The sequence below is a fragment of the Nipponia nippon genome, unplaced genomic scaffold (genome assembly GCF_047370975.1).
Source record: "Nipponia nippon isolate SJK-2023a ecotype South Korea unplaced genomic scaffold, ASM4737097v1 scaffold_6, whole genome shotgun sequence".
Taxonomy (NCBI): domain Eukaryota; kingdom Metazoa; phylum Chordata; class Aves; order Pelecaniformes; family Threskiornithidae; genus Nipponia; species Nipponia nippon.
This window is the reverse complement of record NW_028262380.1, coordinates 8,064,056-8,084,335: the sequence shown is the minus strand read 5'-3', so window position 1 is coordinate 8,084,335 and position 20,280 is coordinate 8,064,056. Positions and strand designations below refer to the sequence as shown.

At 36.7% G+C, this 20,280-nt stretch overlaps 1 protein-coding gene across 5 annotated transcripts in view; it reads right to left on the bottom strand.

Moving 5' to 3' along the window:
- Window positions 1-252: 252 nt before the first annotated feature.
- The window catches only part of MAEA (macrophage erythroblast attacher, E3 ubiquitin ligase), a 53,475-nt gene continuing 33,447 nt past the window's right edge, over window positions 253-20,280 (bottom strand). For 4 of the 5 annotated variants that reach the window (XM_087735992.1, XM_087735990.1, XM_087735995.1 and 1 more), the window contains exons 4-10: window positions 15,593-15,715; window positions 14,584-14,697; window positions 12,467-12,543; window positions 5,926-6,034; window positions 2,797-2,930; window positions 1,893-2,088; window positions 253-1,467 (exon numbers count right to left, since the gene is read on the bottom strand). In XM_087735992.1, coding sequence (XP_087592118.1) covers window positions 1,372-1,467; window positions 1,893-2,088; window positions 2,797-2,930; window positions 5,926-6,034; window positions 12,467-12,543; window positions 14,584-14,697; window positions 15,593-15,715 — 849 coding nt within the window. In that variant the 3' untranslated portion in view covers window positions 253-1,371. The remainder of the gene's footprint in view (window positions 1,468-1,892; window positions 2,089-2,796; window positions 2,931-5,925; window positions 6,035-12,466; window positions 12,544-14,583; window positions 14,698-15,592; window positions 15,716-20,280) is intronic. The other variant, XM_087735993.1, reaches the window with a different exon arrangement.

Here is a 20,280-nt window from a genome sequence, read left to right as displayed (position 1 = left end):
ATACTGCTCAAATATGAAAAGTTTAAAGCAACCCTCTCGTTTTGGAGCCTGAAGAACAACGTTTATGGTTGTGGTGGTGGTGTTTTGGTTGGGTGGTTTTTGTTTTGTTTGTTTGTTTGTTTGCTTTTTATTCTTGCAGACCACTAAAACACAACACTTGGAACTTACACTCCTTTTACGAAAGACCCTTATGAAAGAGTTAATTTTTTTACACTTAAATACAAAGCAGCTTTCTAATTTTATATAATCAAGGAATGGAAAACAATTTTTATTAACATGTTTTACATTTACAATCTTTTATTAGCTAATCAACATCAACATGCAAAAATAAGCGCTAAATACAAACCTCTACAATATGGTTTTGTTTAAACTACAATGGTTTAATTCTTTTGAAAAGTCGTAAGGATGTGTTCTGTAGTTGTTAAAATTGAACTATTAGTTTCAGTAATGAATACTATTTAGACCCTAAAATTATGTAATCATCCTGCAAGGCATCTTCAGAAACTTCGCCCAACACTTAAGAATACCAGCTCATTTTCATGTGAGTACATTCTCAAAGCAAGAAATAAGGCAGTAGCACTAATGATTTCATATTGAACCCTATGCACATAACTAATAACTTTAGAAGGACTTTAACACTATGGTAGACTGGAAAAAGAACATTTAAACAAGCATTGGATTTTGCCTGAAATGTTCTCAGTTCCTCTTGATACTTATGCAACCTCCTTAAAATATTTGGGTTTGGAAAAAGACTTCATGCTCCTTCAAACCAGTCCCTAGTTGATCCTCCAGAGAAGCCAGTCTTGGGTCAAAGACATCAACATCTTCCCATGGAAATAAGTTACATAATTCTTGTTCAGGATTACTTCACGAGAGGATCATAAAGAAGGCAAAGAGGAGCTTAAAGGAGAACATATTGGTAGTACTGAAATATTTGATAACAAAAGGGTCTTGGACAATTGTGAAAAAGAGGGAAGAAAAATGGATTTAATTTCAAATCTGTTGTCACTTTCCCCCAGTGCAAGTGTCCATCTTTAAAGAAAGTTATCCTTTAGAAGACGAAAGTACTTTTGAGAAGAGTCCAATTTTTGACCTTATGTTACAAAACCTTAACAATCAAAATTTGTTTTTGTTTTTATTCAAGTACAAACTTAAGTCATAATTCCTCTCTTTTTTTTTTTTTTTTTAAAGAGTGTTTATTGTTGCTCATTGATCTTTGGTCGCAAGAAACAATAATGCCACCGACAGGTCTGATCCCCAAGGTGGCAGGTTTTGCTTCTTTGCCACACATTAAGGCCCCCCCCTTTACAGGGTATGCCAATATACACTGTGTCAAAATTCCAGCGGCACTTCATCACGTGTTTTATGGACCTACATGATGTAGACTTTCTCAGCTTGTGAGAAGTTGAAGACTTCTTTGGTTCTTGGGCAAATTACTTTGTCATCTTGACGAATAGAAAGCAGAGACTGAAAAAGAGTGAAAGCAAAAGATAATATTCACAATAGTAACTCAAAGCATTATTTAGCTGTTTAGTAAATAAACTTCTTTTAATTAAAAAAATAATGGTATTATAGTCTGAGGTCAAAATATCTTTCCCCAGAAAAGTTACTTATTCTACATTATCACTCTCGAGAGGGAAAGATGTCCAGCACCATTTGATTTCATGGTATGAATTCATACATTCAATCAGACATCAGCTTCTTTGAAGACCAATTTAATCACATAAATATACAGTCCTTTAAAAATTACTGCAAGAAGTTACTTTTCTTCTGTTAATGTAGAAGATACTTCTAGCTTTCTGACTGAGTTGATAAGCTCTTATTTTGATCCAGAAAGTTATTATAACCGCTGCTATTTTAGACTTCAGCAAGTCATTGATTTCAACACTTACATTGTATCCATAGACATATCCATTTGGTAACATCATAGGAGGATTATTTTCGTTCATTACATCCCCCGAAATCTTGCAGACTAGTCGGGAGTTGGCACAATGTGCCATAGGCAGAGGCTGAGCCAGCTTGTTCAGGGATTTGCTACACACAGGGCAGTCTGGGTTTTTTGAGCTCCCATCCTCTTTATAACACTGTCTGTTTAACAGAAAGTTAAGGAACGACCACCACAGAATGCAACAACCATTAGTTAATGACGTACATTGGAAAAAAGATAGTAAACCGTGCAAATATAGCCTAGGCTATGGAATGTACAGGACCATTTGATTCAAGCTTAATGTGTACATGTAAGAATCAAGTGCTTGCTTTGTGTCAGAGAACAAGAGTAAGCAACAAGTCTCTGGCACCCTATACAGGTAAAGTGTCTGATGCAGAACACTTCAGTAGCACCAGTCCTCCTCTAATACACCATAGCGTGTAGCAAATTCAAGTAGATTTCAAAAGATGCAGGATATATTTGAATATCCACATAGAAACAGATAGGGTAGATTTGTGTGTAAGTGCTTAAAAAATAATGAATTTGACCCAGCTCACTAACTTTTGCACATATATTCACTAACTTAAGACACATGGAAAGATAGCCTAGTATGCAAACACAATGCAGATTTCACCTTAAAATTTTGGTTTGGGCTTTTTTTGTTTTTTTAAACCATAATGACATTTATTATAATCTCTCCTCAATTTAATTGAGAGACCAATTCATACTCTATTTAAACAACTCACGAGCAAAAATATTCAAGTGTCACATTTCCTCTGAGCTCTCTGAAAAGCATCCATAGAATGAAAAAAACCAAACCCACACAATGTTTCTTTGCACTCAACAGTAGTATCTGCATTAAAGGATACGGTGTTTTTATAGCTGAAAGGCCTGCCTGGAGTGTTATAGTAAAAACAGAATTGTTTCCCAGCTGATGTAGTCTGTAGTTATCATATCTAAACTGTTGGATCAGCATTCTCCATCGAGCAGGGTCCAAGAGATCCTGTTAAAAAACAACACAACTATAAGTTGTTTTCAGTCTAATTGTCCCGAGGGGAAAAGCCTGAGAGTGGTAAGTTGTGCAAAACTCACTACACTGAATCCACCACAAAATAAAAGTATACATGCTAATACATAGTATGACTGTACTTGGTTAGAAAGTACCTTTTAACGCTACTTTACTAGAAATATGATTTAAATCAAGTATTACTTAAAATAGCTGGTATGACAATATTCAATCTCCCTCCGTCATCTACCAAATGTTCTAATTAAGGTATGTAAATCCTGGTAAGACTATTTCTTGCATTTAGTTTTCTAGAATGCTGGCCTACTTACGAAGCAACATTCGTATTGTGGAATGTTTGCTCTATAGCCTCTGAATCATTAACATTGAAAAAAGTCAGAGGCGTTTTTTACCTCAAGTCGGGCTAATTCTGCTGATACCTCTTTGTAATACATAACGTTTACAGAATTTTGTTTGAAGAGCTGGCACAACCCCAGGTTAGAAAAAGCTTAGGTAAGCTATTCATTTAAGGACAAATTTCTTTACTATATATTGTAATGTTGTGCGTTACCCAAAAAATGGGTAACGGTAGTTAAAGCAAGGATGTTTTTTTCATGGAAGCAAGAACTAAACACACAGGTCAAGGATATATTGAATCCTAAAAGTAATGCTGTGAGGGAGTCATGTAAGAAGTGAAGAGCCTTTGAAAATATACTTGTTATGTTACATATACAGGCAAAAACCTAATCCTTTCTTCTGCTAGCAGCCCTTCCTCCTTTGTATCCATAACCTGCATTTTGCTCATGAGAAGTGACAATGTTCGTTCATCTTAGAAATAAGTTCATATTATCAACTGTGCATGCTACACTTTGAGGCAACTAGGAGAAACAATAATGTATTTTAATATATTGTTTAGTTTATACAACAGGCTTTTAAAGAAAATCAGAGACTTGGTGACAGACAATATACTGAGTAGCAGCATCAAATTCAAAGCATGTTATACCAAAATTACCAGGCAGTGATTTTACCATGATGTAGACACTAGTCTTTATGCTTCGCTCTGTATCGCCTTGGCTCGTTCTGCCTCTGCTCAGTTCCCTGTTCATTCAAGCAGAGACACTGGAGAAGGACAGACTCCAGCATTACCTTTTGTTGTAGCCTGTCCCCTGGAATCCCTCCGCCCCAAGAAGATCAGACTGGCCTGCGAACTTTTATCCAAAAGCACTGTTTCTGCCACCAGACTGCATGTCTGTTTGCTCTATCACCTGCCCTATTTAAGGACAGAACGTTCCCAGAATTCCAGGATGAAGCTTTTGTTCTGACCTTAAGGCAATTCTTGGGATGAGGTAAGAGAGCTTACAACAGATCCATAATAAAGAGATAAAGCACGACTAATGATTAAGAAAAGCTTATGATTAAGGGGATAGGTGATGGGACACAAAAGTAGCAGCTTACTAAATGTCCCACTGGAATAATGCCAGCCACAGCTACACAAGCTTGTTCAAAGCATATCAAAAGAAAATAGCTTGTTTTGCCACAACATTAAATACGTTTTCTTTAAAGTCCTAAAAGATAGGATGACAAGCTAGAGAAAGTTGCATTCATTGGTTATAGAAGATGCTTCTTCCCTTGGATTAATAAAAATCAATTGATTAGAGAGACTATGATCTGACAAACTTTCTCACAGATTTAAAAGTAGTTTTACTTAAAGCAATTTTAAGAAGCCATTTATGCACAGAACTCCTAGTCAACACGTTAATGGTATCTCCAAAAAAGCGTGCACTCTATGATTCTCTTTATCTAGGGAATTATTAGAGGACCCAAAACATAACTTCCATGAACTAGAATGTTTTAAGTCAGATCCATAAAAAGTAGTAGGGAATTTGTTCCAATTGTATGGTTGCACATGAAAAAATACCAGCTTTTCTCCTTGCTCTCCTTCATTGAAATATTCTGTTCAAACTAGCCCTTAGAACGAAATACAGGGCTTTTATTTCCTGCCTATTTCTTTCTCACTACTAAAACAATGATAAGCTCCGTCTTGCACCCAGTCTTCTAACGTATCTATCATTTATGCTCTTAACTCACATCAAATGTGGAATCCAAAATACCAGGATCCTTCTAGGACTCCAGGATTAGCAAAGAAATTCACATTAATTCTGTGGGTTGTTGGGGTTTTTTTGTGTTAGTTTTGTTAAACCATTGATTTCATCATCAATTGTTTAAAAAACATGCTTATACTGGCATTGCCACATATTGGCTTGGCACTTCACAGGATTCTTGTCTTGCTTTGCCAGCTCAACTCTTGTCTACCTTCTGCCTCTAATGCCAAGTTAAAAAAAGAAAGCGAAGAGAATTAGCACATGACCACAGAACAAACTCAAAATCTGCAGAAATGGTAACTACCTATGAATTTTGCTTGATTCAAATTTAGATGTAGATATTACTACGAACATCTGCATTAATTTGTATAATCCAAATAAATGAACACTTACTTTTAAGCATCAAAAATACTGCGTTCAGATAATTCAAATCATCTTTCCTTTCTTCATCCCAACCACCAGAAGAACAGTAACTTGAGAAGTGGAATTAAGAACTGCTGCTAGTGTATTAAGGCCACAGCCTAGTGTGTTAAAACAAACCTCTCTGTTTTTTTTCTTTGTACTTCCCCATCTTCTGTCTCTTGCTGTATATTTGCATATCATGCTTCCAGTCCCACACATCTTTAGTGCTGGGTTTGCGGTAAGCCTAGCTCAGTAGAAATCTGTTCCTTACTATTAAGTTCCAACTGCAACAAAACAAATACTGCCTGGATTAATCTACAGGCCAGGGCTGGTTATTAAAATTAAGGACTGTTATAAAGGTGGATTTTAAAAAGTAAAATTAGAACGACATTTGATCTTCAGATTACCAATGCGTTTTCCTGTAAGGAAAAAGAACTGCAACATGTATTTTATTATTCTGCTGTACCACTGCATTTCAAACATAATGTTACCTTATAGGGGGAGATATGAGTGTCTGAAGGAAAGGCCAACATTCCCATCACTTGTCGAACCTCATCCAGCTGGCTTCCCTCAGCCTGACTGAAATGCTTTCTTGCGTGTCTGAAATACAGGATTTATAGCTTTATCATATAGCCTTGTTTCCAAATCAAGTAAATGTACATAATTAGGTAAGATTTCAGAGAAAAACTAGATTCTGCTCTCAATACATCAACTCCAAAAGGTTTAAAAGGCTTGAAAAAATACATCCTGCGAATGCAAGAATGACTAAGAATTCGCAACTTCACACCGTAACTTCTTAGAAACCAGAACTTCTTACTGTAGCATGAAGTCTTACCTCACCTACATCTAGAATGACAGATCCATGATTATTAAAAGTCTCTCTGCTTACGCAAGCTCAATGTATCACACTTACTCCCTTTGGCATATACTCGCAAGTGAGATAAATGCAGTCTGATAATCAGCTATTCCAAACCATTAAACATCAAGAGTGTTCAAATATCTACTTTGTTTATACTGACATTTGAGAGAATGTTTACTTTTGAATAAATGATATTTTTTTTTGTATAGGCTAGAAGGCAGTATCACTTTCTGTGCAGACTACAAGAAATTGCAGGGTAATGTAGTAGAAAACACCTTGTTAAGAGCTAATTTTTTTGCCACAGAAGTAAAAAATTAAGTAGAACTTCAGTACAAGTTTTGATACTGTAACACATACTGATTATGAGATACACACAAAAGGCTGAAAACCTGGATATTTGAAAGAAGTGATGGAATTACCAGAAACATATTTAAAGCAAAAATACAAACTTTAGTATTTTTCAGGAAATTAATACTAAGAAACCAGAGAATTATTACCAGCTTATAAGGATATTCAACTACTGTATGAAAGCCTCCCCTGTCTAGTCTTCCTCAGATCATCAATTCTCACTTTGAGTTTAAGTGTACAGGAAAACCCTCCAGTCTTTAAACTGGACGATTAGTTCAGCATTTCTGCTAAAAGCGCCTGTTTCCAGTGGTGCACAGATGTTGCACAGTAGACTGAGTACAGAATCAGCACTATATTGAATTTCTGGAATTCCGTAAGTGTAGAAAAGTCTTCCCTATCCCGTATTTTCTCCACAGTTTGTATTATGGGGAAGATACCAAGTAATCTCTGAAGTACTCTGGTAAAGAGTTTTGTTACAATCTATTTAAAGTTACAAGTTACTTTTAGGGATATACAGTATTTTCCAATTGCCCATTTCATGGGTTGAGTTTAACAAAAAAAAAATCTAGATAAGTATTTTATTTTTTCCCCCCAATTCTGCGTTCCACTAACCACACTTAGGTCATCAATACCATGAGAACAGTCTCTTTAGCAGTGTTTCAGTACTCCTACTTCCTCTCCCACCCAAGCCAGGAAGCAATGGAAGTTATGTAGGACAGACTGTTTCCACCCAGCTTCCTATTTTGGGTGAGCAATTCAGGAATGTAAATATCGTTCCCCAGGTGATTACTGTTACGAGAGCAGAAGTACAAAACCCATGGCCTGAGAGAAGAGACTAGGCAGCCTGGACATACTGGAAGAAAGCTAAAATAAGTGCTAGTGCAGAGCTGCAGATGAAAGCGATCGCTATTTAAAAAAAAGCTTAGGCAAAGCAAAAAAATTCAGACCTACCAGTTAAGCTAAATTACTGTGTGTGCATGCATGAGGGAGAAGAGGAAAAAAATCATCTTAAAGAAACCTGATCACTGTGCACTTGTGTTCTGCGATGTTAAAACAGAAGTGGTACCTTCAGTTTTGCACCAGCCCTGTTAACATTGTGGTCCTACCCCCTGTCAGGCCTTGACTATTTGCTCTTACAGACAGCATTTCAACAATACCTCCCCCTTACTTACAGGAAGGCCCTGAGGTGCAAAAGGCAAATACTGACCACATTTACTGTATATGTTCAAGAAAAGCTAGAATTAACACTTTGTTTTGTGTATGTACGATATATAATCACTGTGTGTGTGCTAGCCATTCAAAGGAGAAGTGCTCAGCAATCCAACACTTCCATTATTTGCAAAGGGCTGAACACCCTGGGATGTGGCAGCCATTTTGGGCTCAGCCAGAAGGAATTAGGTTTTCTAAAGTGACCGTCCGTTAGTCTTCGTCTCCTGACTTTCCCTTGGCCTATGCCCCTTAAGAAAACAAGGAAGTTTTCCCACAAAGCCTGCCATGCTAATGTCTGAACTTCATCCTCTGGGTGCCAACACAGAGAAATCAAAATGAAGCAAGATACCCTTTAAAAGAGAAGCAAGTTCATTAATTCATAGCACTCTGAAGTCTTTTTTAGATTGGGAAGCAAGAAACAGTACTATGTGAGTACTCAGGAACGCACAACATTTCAATAACACCTTATTTGCCCTCGTGCCATTATTCACCCCTTCCCTTTTCATTCAGCTATTTCCATCTCTTCGTGCAAATGTTATGGTCTTGGAGGTATATAGGAACCTTACAATGCTTATTTACAATGTTTTTACCACCATTAGCACACACGAGTCAGTACAGCTAGAGCAAGGGGCTAAATTTTTTTTACAAATTATTTTTTAAGATCATGACTAGTGGACCATCACTGAAACCACTAACGAAATTCTCATGACAGATCAAAGTAATAGGTAGAAAATTTTGGTTTTCAAATCCCAGAACGATTCTCTAAACTCTGGGGACAAAGTCCATCGTCTTTTGTTTGAAATAGCTGTTCCTCTAGCCCAAGCAGGTACAGCAGACATACTGTACTTGACAAATCCAAGAATGAAAGGGTATTTATAAAGACTTGATGATTTACAGTTTATTGTCTACTAAGGGTACATTAAGTTGTTAAAAAAAGTACATAAGCTATACAGTGTGTATGCGTACATCTACATACGCCTGAATACAAGGATGAACATATTGATCAGGAAGTAGCAATAACTGAACACAAACATAAGGTGTTACCAAGAAAGGACTTGTTCTTTCTGCTCAGTCTTTCTGACTGGTGCCTGAATGCCTTTATCGCGGAGACCATTATGACTACTAGCAAAATTTATACTTAAAGTGCTCAAAAGTTTTATTATTATTTTTAATATACCTGTTCAACCCCACCCCACAATAAAAATAAAGGAACAAACTCCGTTTATTCACCCCGTAGGAGAGAAGTTTACTAAAGTGAATAGACTGTGGCCACTTTCTCCTAACTCTGCACATCATCAGACTCCTTTTGTTCTTTATATCCCAAGAACAAGAAGTGCACAGGGTGTTTTGTTAAGCTTTTAGCTAAGAACTCTGTGTATCTCTAGCATCCCGTAAAGGGCAAAGTAGCAGAATGCTGTCAGATTTCCCAGAATGAAATTAGTGAGAGCCCCAAAAGTGTGAAAGTAGTGTCATCAGTCATTCATGGTTACTGTAATGATATGAGCTTTACAAAAAAACCTAGAGAGACTGTGGAAGTTAAAGGCTACGTTGTGAGGTACTTAAGCTTAAGAGATTGACTCTTTGTATTCAAGAAATAGTTTTTGTACATTCTTGAAACTTGCACTTCCAAGACTACTCTGATAAACTACCTTAGAGGAAGGTCTGTTTGTACTCATATTCTAAAAAGCTACAGAAATTCCAACATTTATTAAATAAGATGTATATTTTTAAAGCTCACATCAATTTTATCCTAAAAGCAATATGTCACTTTAGAGGTTCTCAGCAGGCAGTAAGCAAAGCTTTCAAACTTATTTAAACACCAGCTGCGTTTCAACAAAGTGTCAGTTCTCCGAGTTCCACTCATACAGGAAACTACTTGGTAAACAGCCTCTTTCTCTGCTTTCTAATGGATGCCTGACCTATTTATTGCACCACGGACACAATACTGAAAGAATCCTGCTGCAGGCACTTAACAGAAGCAAGCTAATAAAAACAGAAGTTGCAACGGTTCGCAAGAAGCAATGAGATTTATGCTACACCTTCCCAACATATATTCCCTCATTCATTACGTATTTATTTTGAAGCAAAGTAGAACAAAATGGTGAAAACTAACATTTTTAAGCCACATTATTTAAGGAAAGCATTGAGATGTTGAACTCTGAGTGTTACAAAATTATCAAAACTCACCCTGTTAAAAAGCAGTGAATTATGACATAGAAGGACTTCTGTAGCTCCTTTTCATTTTACAAGAAGTTATGAAGTTACAACAGCATTGTTATGACTGGCAAGTTATAATTGTGAGTATAAAATATATGTCAACACTGAATTTCAATAGGTATATGGAATATACATGCTTCACCCTTAACAACATTCAATATGGATGCCTATTTGCAATGTAGATAGGAGCTGTAAGTTTTAAACCTCAGAGGCTACGATAGCACAAAGTTATTCCACGCCAAGAGTGCTGGGTCCTCTTGAGGGCTGACAACTTGCAAATTTTACCAGTTCTGATGTGGAAAAGGGATCGGAGGGAAACAAATGTCCAGCAACAACAATAAAATACAGAATAACCTTATCTACTTTGTCCCAGTTCTCAGCCTATCTCCTTATTTCAGCTCTGTGCCTGCCCTCTGGTTTCCAAGCTACATAAGGAAGCTGCAGCTCAAAGAAAATAGTTTTTAGAGCATGGACTACTCACTGTTAAGATGCATGACTGCACATTTGGCAAAGAAGCAAACTTACCAGAGAATAAAGCTAAAGGCACAAAGGCACAGTATTTGTTGGATATAAAGAGCACCAAGGGCTTCAGAAGACAGATAATGTTGTTGAGTGTCTTTCATCCTTTTCTTAAGTACCTGACAATTCCTTAGGATTTGAGAACTCTGTCAAAGGGTAAGTGCACACAGCTAAATGCTAGCATGTAGGTTTTTTTTTTCTTTAAATTATTAACATTAAAATTTGCTGGAGTTTATCAGATTGCACATTTGCATAGACTGGGACAACGATGATTTAGGTGCAAGTAGGGCAACATAGGAATGACAGGAGTTTGCTCAAAACAAGCAACACATTTGAATGAAATTAGAAATAACAACTGGAAATAACCCTAAAACTTAAGATGATTAACTTTGGGGGTGGGGTTAATATCAGACTGGCCTCTCCACATACTTGTACTACCTCTTCCTTCATCCTCATTTTTAAACAACTAAGTCTTTCTCACCTATTCTATTCAAGAAAAGTTATGTGGTTTGCCCTGCAGAAGAGTTTCTACATCTAAAACTTGGGAATGAGCTAGAATACTTTCAGTCTGTGCTTATGTTATGACACTTCATACGTTTTCTATAGCTCTGTGCTCCTCTGACCAAAAAGGAGCTTTGCCACAAATACAAGCCTCCTGCTGGTTTCAATTTCTGGAGTACTCAGGATGGTTTTAAAGGCAGTAAGACTTGCAACTTCCTTAACATACAACTTGTCAGAAATGTTGAGCGTCAACGGTGTTATCACCACAACGTATCAGCAAAGCTTCAAGTCTGGCCATAGAACTTGTCATCTCTCCCCAGGTTTAAACAGTCTTACAAAACAGAACCTGCTGTGAGTTCCTCTCTCCCGTGTCCATGTGTAAGCTCCAGTAGCTCTGCCACCTGCATCATACTTTGTGGTGCTGGCAAGATCACTGCTTATCAGAATTATCAACACATTTTATAGTCCCAGTATCAAAATTCCATTCATTTCAGCAGAACTGGTTTCCTGTGTTATCCTGGAACATTATTCCAACACCTTAAATCAGGTTCACTAACTTAAAAAGCATAAATTGCTTCATGTGCTGATATTCTAAGTATTGCCAGAAAGACTGTCCTGTGGCTGAAGTCAGGCAGTGATGAGGTCTGACTCCAGTTCTGTTACTGATTCACACCACCTTGGGCAGTGTTACTTTATTCTCAAAGTAGCCCCCACTGAATTAGTTCAAAAGAGGTGAAAATGGATATTGAGTTGGGTCCTTCATTTGGGGCCAGGGGAAGGGAGTGGGGGTAACATTACATAGCTCGTTATTTGGACACACGTGACAGAGAGCTCCAAATTATCCATTCACTACAAAAGGTGAACCTGGCCTAACGCATAACTTTAGAACAAAAAGTTTAATGAATATAGTAAAGTAGAAGAGAATTCAGTCAAAATTGAAATGTTAAGCTTTATATAGGCGTTTCATTAACCTTTCTGTATTTTTTGTGATTAAAACAGTAATGAGTTCCTATGAGAAGCTAACTGTACCTCCTGAAAATCAGTTAAGGGTAACTGTGTTCATTGCATTGTATGCCACCAGAAAATACAATTGTTTTATAGAACAGGTTGATTTTCTAAACTTTTATTTTGAAGAGCAACAAGATGCAGAGTTTCAGAGACAATATTAAGTTTTTAAAAAGGTTCATCTGTGGAATGATACCTTGCATTTAAGAAAAAAATATTCAACCCCAGCTTAAATCCAAAGACTGACCAGAACACTAGTAAGATCCTTTACAGCACTGGGGCTTCTGGGGGTTGCAGTAAGAGTCACATGTTTCTAATGAAGCATAATACCATCTTGCTATGAAAATTGTTTGGTAAGCATCCTGATTTCATACCTCACAGCATCCAGTCTCTTGTTCTGTCGAATGAGTTCAATGAACTCCTGAATCCTTAGGCTGAACTCCAGACAGCTCTGAGATTAAAGACAAGACAGAGTCTTAGATGGTGCCAAAACTGCACTGCACAGTTATGTTACGTACTACATGTGCACAACAAAGAAGAAAGTGTTAATAACATGCAACCATGTTTGCTTGCTTTTAGGCATTCATGCAAAAAAAAAAAAAAGTTGAAATGCTGACTTTATGGACAAGGCATCAGCACAAGAATTCCCTAAAAGCAAACAAAAACCTCCTCCTCTTGCCTCCTTCAAAACCTCCGTATTTAGCAGGGATGAACTTTTTTCCTAATGACTGAAAGCATCATTACCTGAGATGCAAGTGAGAGCAACAGGTGGTTTCTTTGTACTTTCTTACAATTTAAAGTAGTAGATTCAACAGAAGTTTGGGGCTATGTGATAATTTAGACAAGAGAGGTCTACCCAGAAGACTGCAAGGAAGAAACAAGTCTTTGAACACTATCTTGAAAGTCCCCAGTATTAACAAAAAACAGCACAGGGTTTAAGTTGCTGCAATCCCCTCCCTCCCTCCCTTTCTTCAAACTTCTATCCCGCTCTTCTTGTCAAACATCTAAAAGCCATGCTGGAAACAAGTCTCAAACAAGAAAACCAAATGGCATTTACCTGGTTTTGGAAAAAGGTAAAATTTGAAGCCTAATGAAGTTGACAGTGTCCCTTTAAATCAAATTCCATCACCAGTTCACAAAATCTATAAAAAAACTTCGAATACGTGGAATTAAAAAGAAAAAGATTCTCCCCCCATAAAAGAACAAGTCACTGTGCTTCTTTATAGGGACACAGTCAACTGTTTTATTACCTTAAGAAAACAACGAAAACCCAAAATCCTTTGAATCCTGAAAAGGACTGTATTCCTTGAGTTACCCTGCTCCATTTGGCAAATGGTTTTCTTCCCCCATGCTTCCAATGAATAGTTGCCTTTTGTTAATTGTCCAAAATTCCTCAGTGACTTCAGTAGGAATTTGAGCAACTCCAAATTTGTATCAGTTAACTGCCTGGGGTGACTAATACACACGTTGCAACAACTGCTTGTTTTAAGATTTGAAATGTAAGGCATTTGAACATAAAAGTGATGCATTCTGTCACATGTTAAAATATAGTTGTTTAAGGAATAGAAAATGAATTATTTTCCAACGATGCATTTTTTCTGTACTCAAGCCCATGTTTAGCAGAGAATAAAAATTTCTTCTCTTTTATTTGAAATTTTCAAATAGGACTATTTTAAAATACCCTGTTATTCAAATCTACACAAACCCCTCATTTAGAATTTTAGCTAAGTTCATTTCTACTAAAAAAATTGGTTAAGCTGTTTAATTTTTAATGATACTAAATCCTAGGGCTTAGTATTTCATTGAAGTGTTTCAACAGCAAAAAAACCCACATCCCAAAACAATCTTCAGAGGTTGTGATTTGTTTTTACGAATCTTCAAGTAAGCTGCAAGCCAATGGCTGTATGGGTTCTGCAGACGAGTGTAACTAGAAGAAAAGAGCCCTAGAGAATCAGATGATGCATACATTTCAACCCTGTATACCTTCAAACAATTCCACAGCAGCTATTCACAAGAGTTTAGATAGCTCAAATCTGTAAAGACTATAGGACTGCGTGCTTTCCCAGGCCAACGTAACAGTTTAATTTTTAGATTAGGCTTGCATTAAGGTGGTGGCTGGGATTTTAGAACATTAACATTGATGAGTAGCTAAGCAACCAGAAAGAGAAGAAATGTTTATTTGTGTTTCAAAAAGAAGCATAGTGATTTCTCTTCTTCCAACTCCAATCTCTCACAGCCTTAGCTTTGGTTTTTGTTTGTTGTTTTTTTAAAAAAAAAAAAAAAAAAAGAGTAGGGCTTGCAGAAATAGATTTTTGTTGTTGTTGTTGTTGTTTTCCAAAAAGAGGGAAGATTTTTCCATATTATTGTTTGTTGGAAGATTGGTGATGAAAAAGTAAGACGTTCAGATTTTATTTCTTATATTACTTAACATATTAAGATTACACAAGGGGGATTTTTTTAGCAGTATAGTTATGCAATAGTGTTTACATACCAATTCTGGTTTTCCTTTAATGGTTTCCATAACAAGATCATCATTTTCTTTAGAGTAATCACTGTCCGATTTACTTTTGCGTCCCATCTTCGGTTCATTCTCATTTTGGCGCCCCTGAGTGACAGAGAACGTCACTCTTTGCTTATCATTAAGTGCACTCAAACATTGTTGGTTAAAGAAAGCGCGTAGTTTAAAAAATAAGACACAAACATCTTTGAGGGAGGCAGGGGTTTTGGTTAATACCAGTTAAAAACAGATTTCTGCAAGCCCTATAAAAGATTACAGCATGTTTTGAAATGCAGAATTTAAGAGACAAGGAAATTTAAACCAACTGCATAGGAACAAGTATACAGCATGTTCAGGTCATGGTATTCAGTGGCTAGAAAAAAAGACTCGCTGTGTTTATTATTGGATTAGACTCGGCTTATATTTTTGAAAAAAACATTTCAACAGTAGTTTCTCACAGAAACTTAGTTCTTTACTCAAGTTTTGTTTTCTTATATACAACACTTAAAAAATACGAAGACAAAAATCTGTAGGAAATTTCTCTCAGTGTTAAGCCTGAGGACAGAGGTTTATCAATTAATCTCACTCTTAAGATACCTTCATATATAAACTGAGTTATATTCTCAGCAGGATGCAGAGAGTTATAAATGTAAGTTCACATGCATCAAGACACTACATACTTCTGCATTTAGATGTTTGTAAATCACACTAAAACCAACTGAATATTACTATTTTATTTGAGCATAATTTGTTGAGACAACACTTGCATCCGTAAGATGACCTATCACTCAGTTTCAGGTTTGGCACTTGCGTGAGCTAGCTTAGCTCCAACTACCTACGCCTTCTTAAGAGAAGCGTTATGTACTTACTGTCCTTACTTTTATACAAGGCCTCATTCAAGACCTATAATTTAAACCCAACTGACCACATCAAATGTCCAAGTAGTTTAGAAAACATTTAGAAAACAATTTAAGCAAAACACAAACATGTTACATTTTCATACCTTCATTTTTCTGAGCCTGGATTTGTTATCATGACACCAAGCCAAGCAAGTCATAGTCTCTTGCCTTTCCAATGACTCTTCCACTTCTTTAGCAGTCAAAAACATCTCAATATTTACCAAGTCCTTCAAAAACAAAAAGGAAAGCAGGTCTTGTTAAATTGTACTGATACTTTACACAGTAATCCACTCTTCAACAGAGCTGGAATACAGAGATACAAAAGACTTTGTTCTAGAGACCTCTGGTTTTTAGAATAGTACTTTACAAAATGACATTAGAGTATATTTTAAAGACTGCATTTCCATGCACTGAGCTATTCTGATAGTGAGGTAGTGTCAATATTTTTCTGAGTCTACTTATACAACAGAACTAGAAAAAAAGAATAATACTAAAGAATCAACCTAGGAGCCTTGCACAGAAAGTGACCAGATTCTGTGATCACCTCAGCACAGTTCACACTTACAGGAGCACTGGGTTTCCTCAAAGCTTAGCCTACTGTGTTAATTGGACCATGACAATGTCATAATACTTGCTCCCTTTAGCAAAAACTACCTAAGAGGAGAATCTAAATCTACTTTACCTAGCCTTCTGTAACTATTGAGTTTTAAGCGAAGTCCCTCAATGGTCTGAGGTCTCCAATATATTTTCTCTCACTTGCTTCGTGTTGTGAGCTCCAGACCTTCAATTGCTTACAATAGTTCTGTCTACCACATCCGACACTGAGGAGGTAACACAAAGTTACTATATTAAAAATCAGTTAGGCAATGGGTGGGCCACAAGATTCTTTAAGTGCTTATCACAAGCAGATGTTTTTGAAGAAAAAGCAGCAATCTAGTATCCAATTTGCCCGGAGCAAACCTATAATATGCCTATGCTACTTTTTAATTACCAGCTGCCTTACACATTTATACCAATCAAGGCAAACGACTGAATACAATTTAAGGTCTAGTAGGGTACCAAAGAATTTTTTTCCCCATATATTTCTGCTGAAAAAAAAGACTTAGGCAGATGTTCCCAAATGATATGAACAGGATCCATTCTGAATTGGCACCAGTAGAAGTTATTTCGGAGCTGCATAAATACGTTATGCTGTGACAGTTCCTACTTTGCTGAAGAAAATACACTGTGAGAAACCATAATTCAATAGACAAACAGAAATCCAGTACTAAAGTATTTGATTAATATGCACTCTGATTTTGAACAAGTTCATTTTTACGTAGACTTCACAGCAAAATGCTGAAAATTATACAACTAAAATGCTGAATATTACAAATATTACAGTAGCTCTAGTGAACAAAACCACTCAGAAATAGATGGCATTTTCAGCTGTTAGAACAGCTGAATATACTTAGTCTTAGAATTTATACCTCCCTGAGACAAAGATAAAAAATAGAAGTAGCATCAGGCATATCACATTTACATCTCGCATTTCATTAGACAATTCTTCCTTATAAATACAAGAAGTCTAATACTATTGGAAAAGGGACCAGATCACGCTAGGCTTGTCAGAATGGTTATTTACAAAAATGCAAACAAGCCACCAATTTCTAAATTGCAGCACAAGTTGCAACTTTTCTCTAAAGCTTTCTCTTGAAATGTAGTTGACATGCAACTATATTTTATAGATTGTATGACCACAGCAACAAAACCATTATACCATCAAAAGAAGACTGGAGCTGTGTGAGGCCCCTTTATTATCAAAACCAGGTACGGGGACTGAGGTCAGAGCTAAAGCAGCTGCAAGTTTATAGAACAAAATTAAGATTGGACTTTCAATGACTCCTCCCATCCCCTTAAGGATAACAAAAAATAATCTTTTTTTAATCAATGTGTTGGCAAACAGACTGAAAGAATGCCAACCTATTCCACAAAAGGTGCTTTTCTTTCTTGGAAGTTTTCCTCCAAGAACAGGAGAGTAACGTCCTTGGTAGTCCCAACTTTTTCTGATGATATGCTCAGTGGAAAAAAGAAGTGCGCTATTCCCCTCTGTGTGATAAGGTGACCACAGAAAAACCTCTTGCCCATGTAACTCATCTCTATAAGTAATTTGACATGTAATGCAGCCATATTCATTATCTTGCTTGCATATTTTTCCACACAGCTGCTGAATGGAAAGATGATTCAATTTGAGTTAAAAATAATAACGTATCCATACATCTCCTCAAGCTTATTTGAGCTATGTGTCCTTTTAATGAACAGCATTAACTTTTACACCAAATTAAACACATTTCCCTCTACATTAAAAAAGGACTGGATATGCCAGGCAGACAACAAATCACTGGTTTCATCTAATTTGCTAGCTTTTTATACTTTAAGCTTCATCACAAACCAAATCTTTATTTTTTGAAGAAGCATAAGGGCAGCACTTGTTTTATTTCAATGAGCTGGTGAGAGAATCCCAACTCTATGCATTTATCAATCAGGTGTTAGTATAGCAATGCTCAACTGTGAGCAAAAAGATTGTGGCTGCTGCTGAGGCAGACAAAACTCTTAAATAAAAAAAAAAAAAAGAATTCCTACATTCCTTTTGCAAATTTAAAATAAAAAGGTTCTATTTGGTACAGAAATGCTAATTAGATTTGCGGTTGCCAAAAGAAGTCAAAGCTTGGCAGCTGTCTCTATTAAATAGACAGTATGTATCCAGAAAACAGAGGAGAACATTTTTAATTAAAAGAGTTCCTTTCAGAACTAACAATCACATTTAAATTGCACCAATAAATAGGATTTTCTTCTCTGCTGACTAGATAGAAAGTTAGGGAACAATATAAAAAAAGCATTAAGAAATCCATTTGTAGGGAAAGAAACAGCTTTTGCATTTGATGAAAAGTAGTTAAAAGTCTTAATCATACAGACTGATAGAAGAAAAATACTAAGATACAATTAGGCAATAAACCTTTAAAGAAAATCCATACGTGTTCATGTCACCCAAGTTTTTTTTAATCTCATCATGCCTTCCTATCTTCCTTTTTTGGTGATGCCTGCTCTTGATGCTTCTCCATGGTGTATTTCATTAGGAAACAGAAGAACGGAATATCAGAGGATTATTTGGCTTTTTCAAAAACAGCACAGCTCTTCTACACAGGCCAGCACTAGAGTACTACTTGTCTGCCACATCTCGTATGGATGGGGACCCGTGAACAGTGTTAGCAGTTGTAAGAAGTATCTCATGTTCCAGTCAGAAAAATGCCCATTACAACCCCAATCCTGAATAGTTTTCTGAAGGTATTCTGCAATTCAGAGTTGCGTAGGCTGTAGACCATACAGAAACAGTCTTTTGCAGTTCCCAAAACAGCATTAAGATTTAATATGCTGTTACAAAGAGCCTCTCTTATATAACTTGTTTACATATAAAATTGAGTGAATATAAATATGCAATTTTAGAGAAATATTGCCACCAGTTTTGCAGGTGGAGAAAAAGCTGAAGCAAGAAATCTGTTGCCACACGCTCCCCCTCCAACTGACAGAGCATTCCACGTCATGGCATACATTTTCTGACTTGTATATAAATTAAAAAGCAATTCTAAAGTCTTTAATTACCATCTTTCGCAACACTGTGAAGTCTTCCTTCATTTCACAATTTCAGTTTTCGCATTGTAGAAGTGATTGCAATACTTTACTTCCAGTGCTGCAGAAGCATAGGAGAACCCTGCACTGCACCCAGATTATTTCAGTATTGTTATCAAACCACTACTCCCAGGACACAGACTTTCCAGACTTTCATGGTGCATCACCATGATAATTTTGCCTAAATTACCTTGCTTTAACATGCTTACAAATGCAGAACACCTGACATTGGGTAGGAAGACTAATTAACATCGAACTTTCATTTAGTTAGGCTTCTACAATTGTACTGAAAAATAGTTTCAAATGGCTCAAGGAGAACTCCTCTGTCCGTAAGCATTCCTGACAGTTATCTAAACACTAGAGGGAACGCAGCACAAGCATTCTTCTTCCTTCCAGTACAAGCAAGGAAGTACCACCTCGATTTTATCATTTCTGCTTAAAAAAAAAACTATTGGACTGAAGTGAACTAATCTTCCCTTCTATTCAACAGTCACTAACCAGGTATCGGAAGGGTAATTATTTAAGCACCGGATGAACTTTATCATAAAAGGATTATTTAATTCCATTACAACGGTTCAAACTTTAGAGAAAAACATTTATTATTAGAGGAAACTGCATGTGAGGGCTGAAGACACTTAAGTGAAATCAGAGAGACTTATTTAAACAAAGAATACATCTGTACATCACCCTGAGCTCTGCCTGATTTACATATATATAGCTTTCAAAATATCACTGCTTCTTTTTAAGCTGCAAGTGCCTCCAGGGAGGGAGGTTACCAACCCTATGATTCTGCACAGAACTCCAGTTATTAAGGTATAAAATAGTATGAAGAATGAGGATTTCTTTATGATGATTATTACTTCATATATACTCCCGGCCAACATAAAAGCTATATCCCTCTATGGCATTTCCATTTTCTGCGATGGTTCTTAAGTAAGAACATCCCAAGTGCGTATATGCACGTCCCCTCCTTTGAACAGCTTTTGGACTCTGGTCAGTGTGAGCAGGAGTTGACAGGGGCTGAATTCTCAGGGGATCTCGCTCTTTGCCAGGTTTCTCTCCTTAGCAGCGTCCTGTTTTCAGGAGACTCCAGCACCTGCCCTTACTGGAGGGAAAGGCTGCAGCA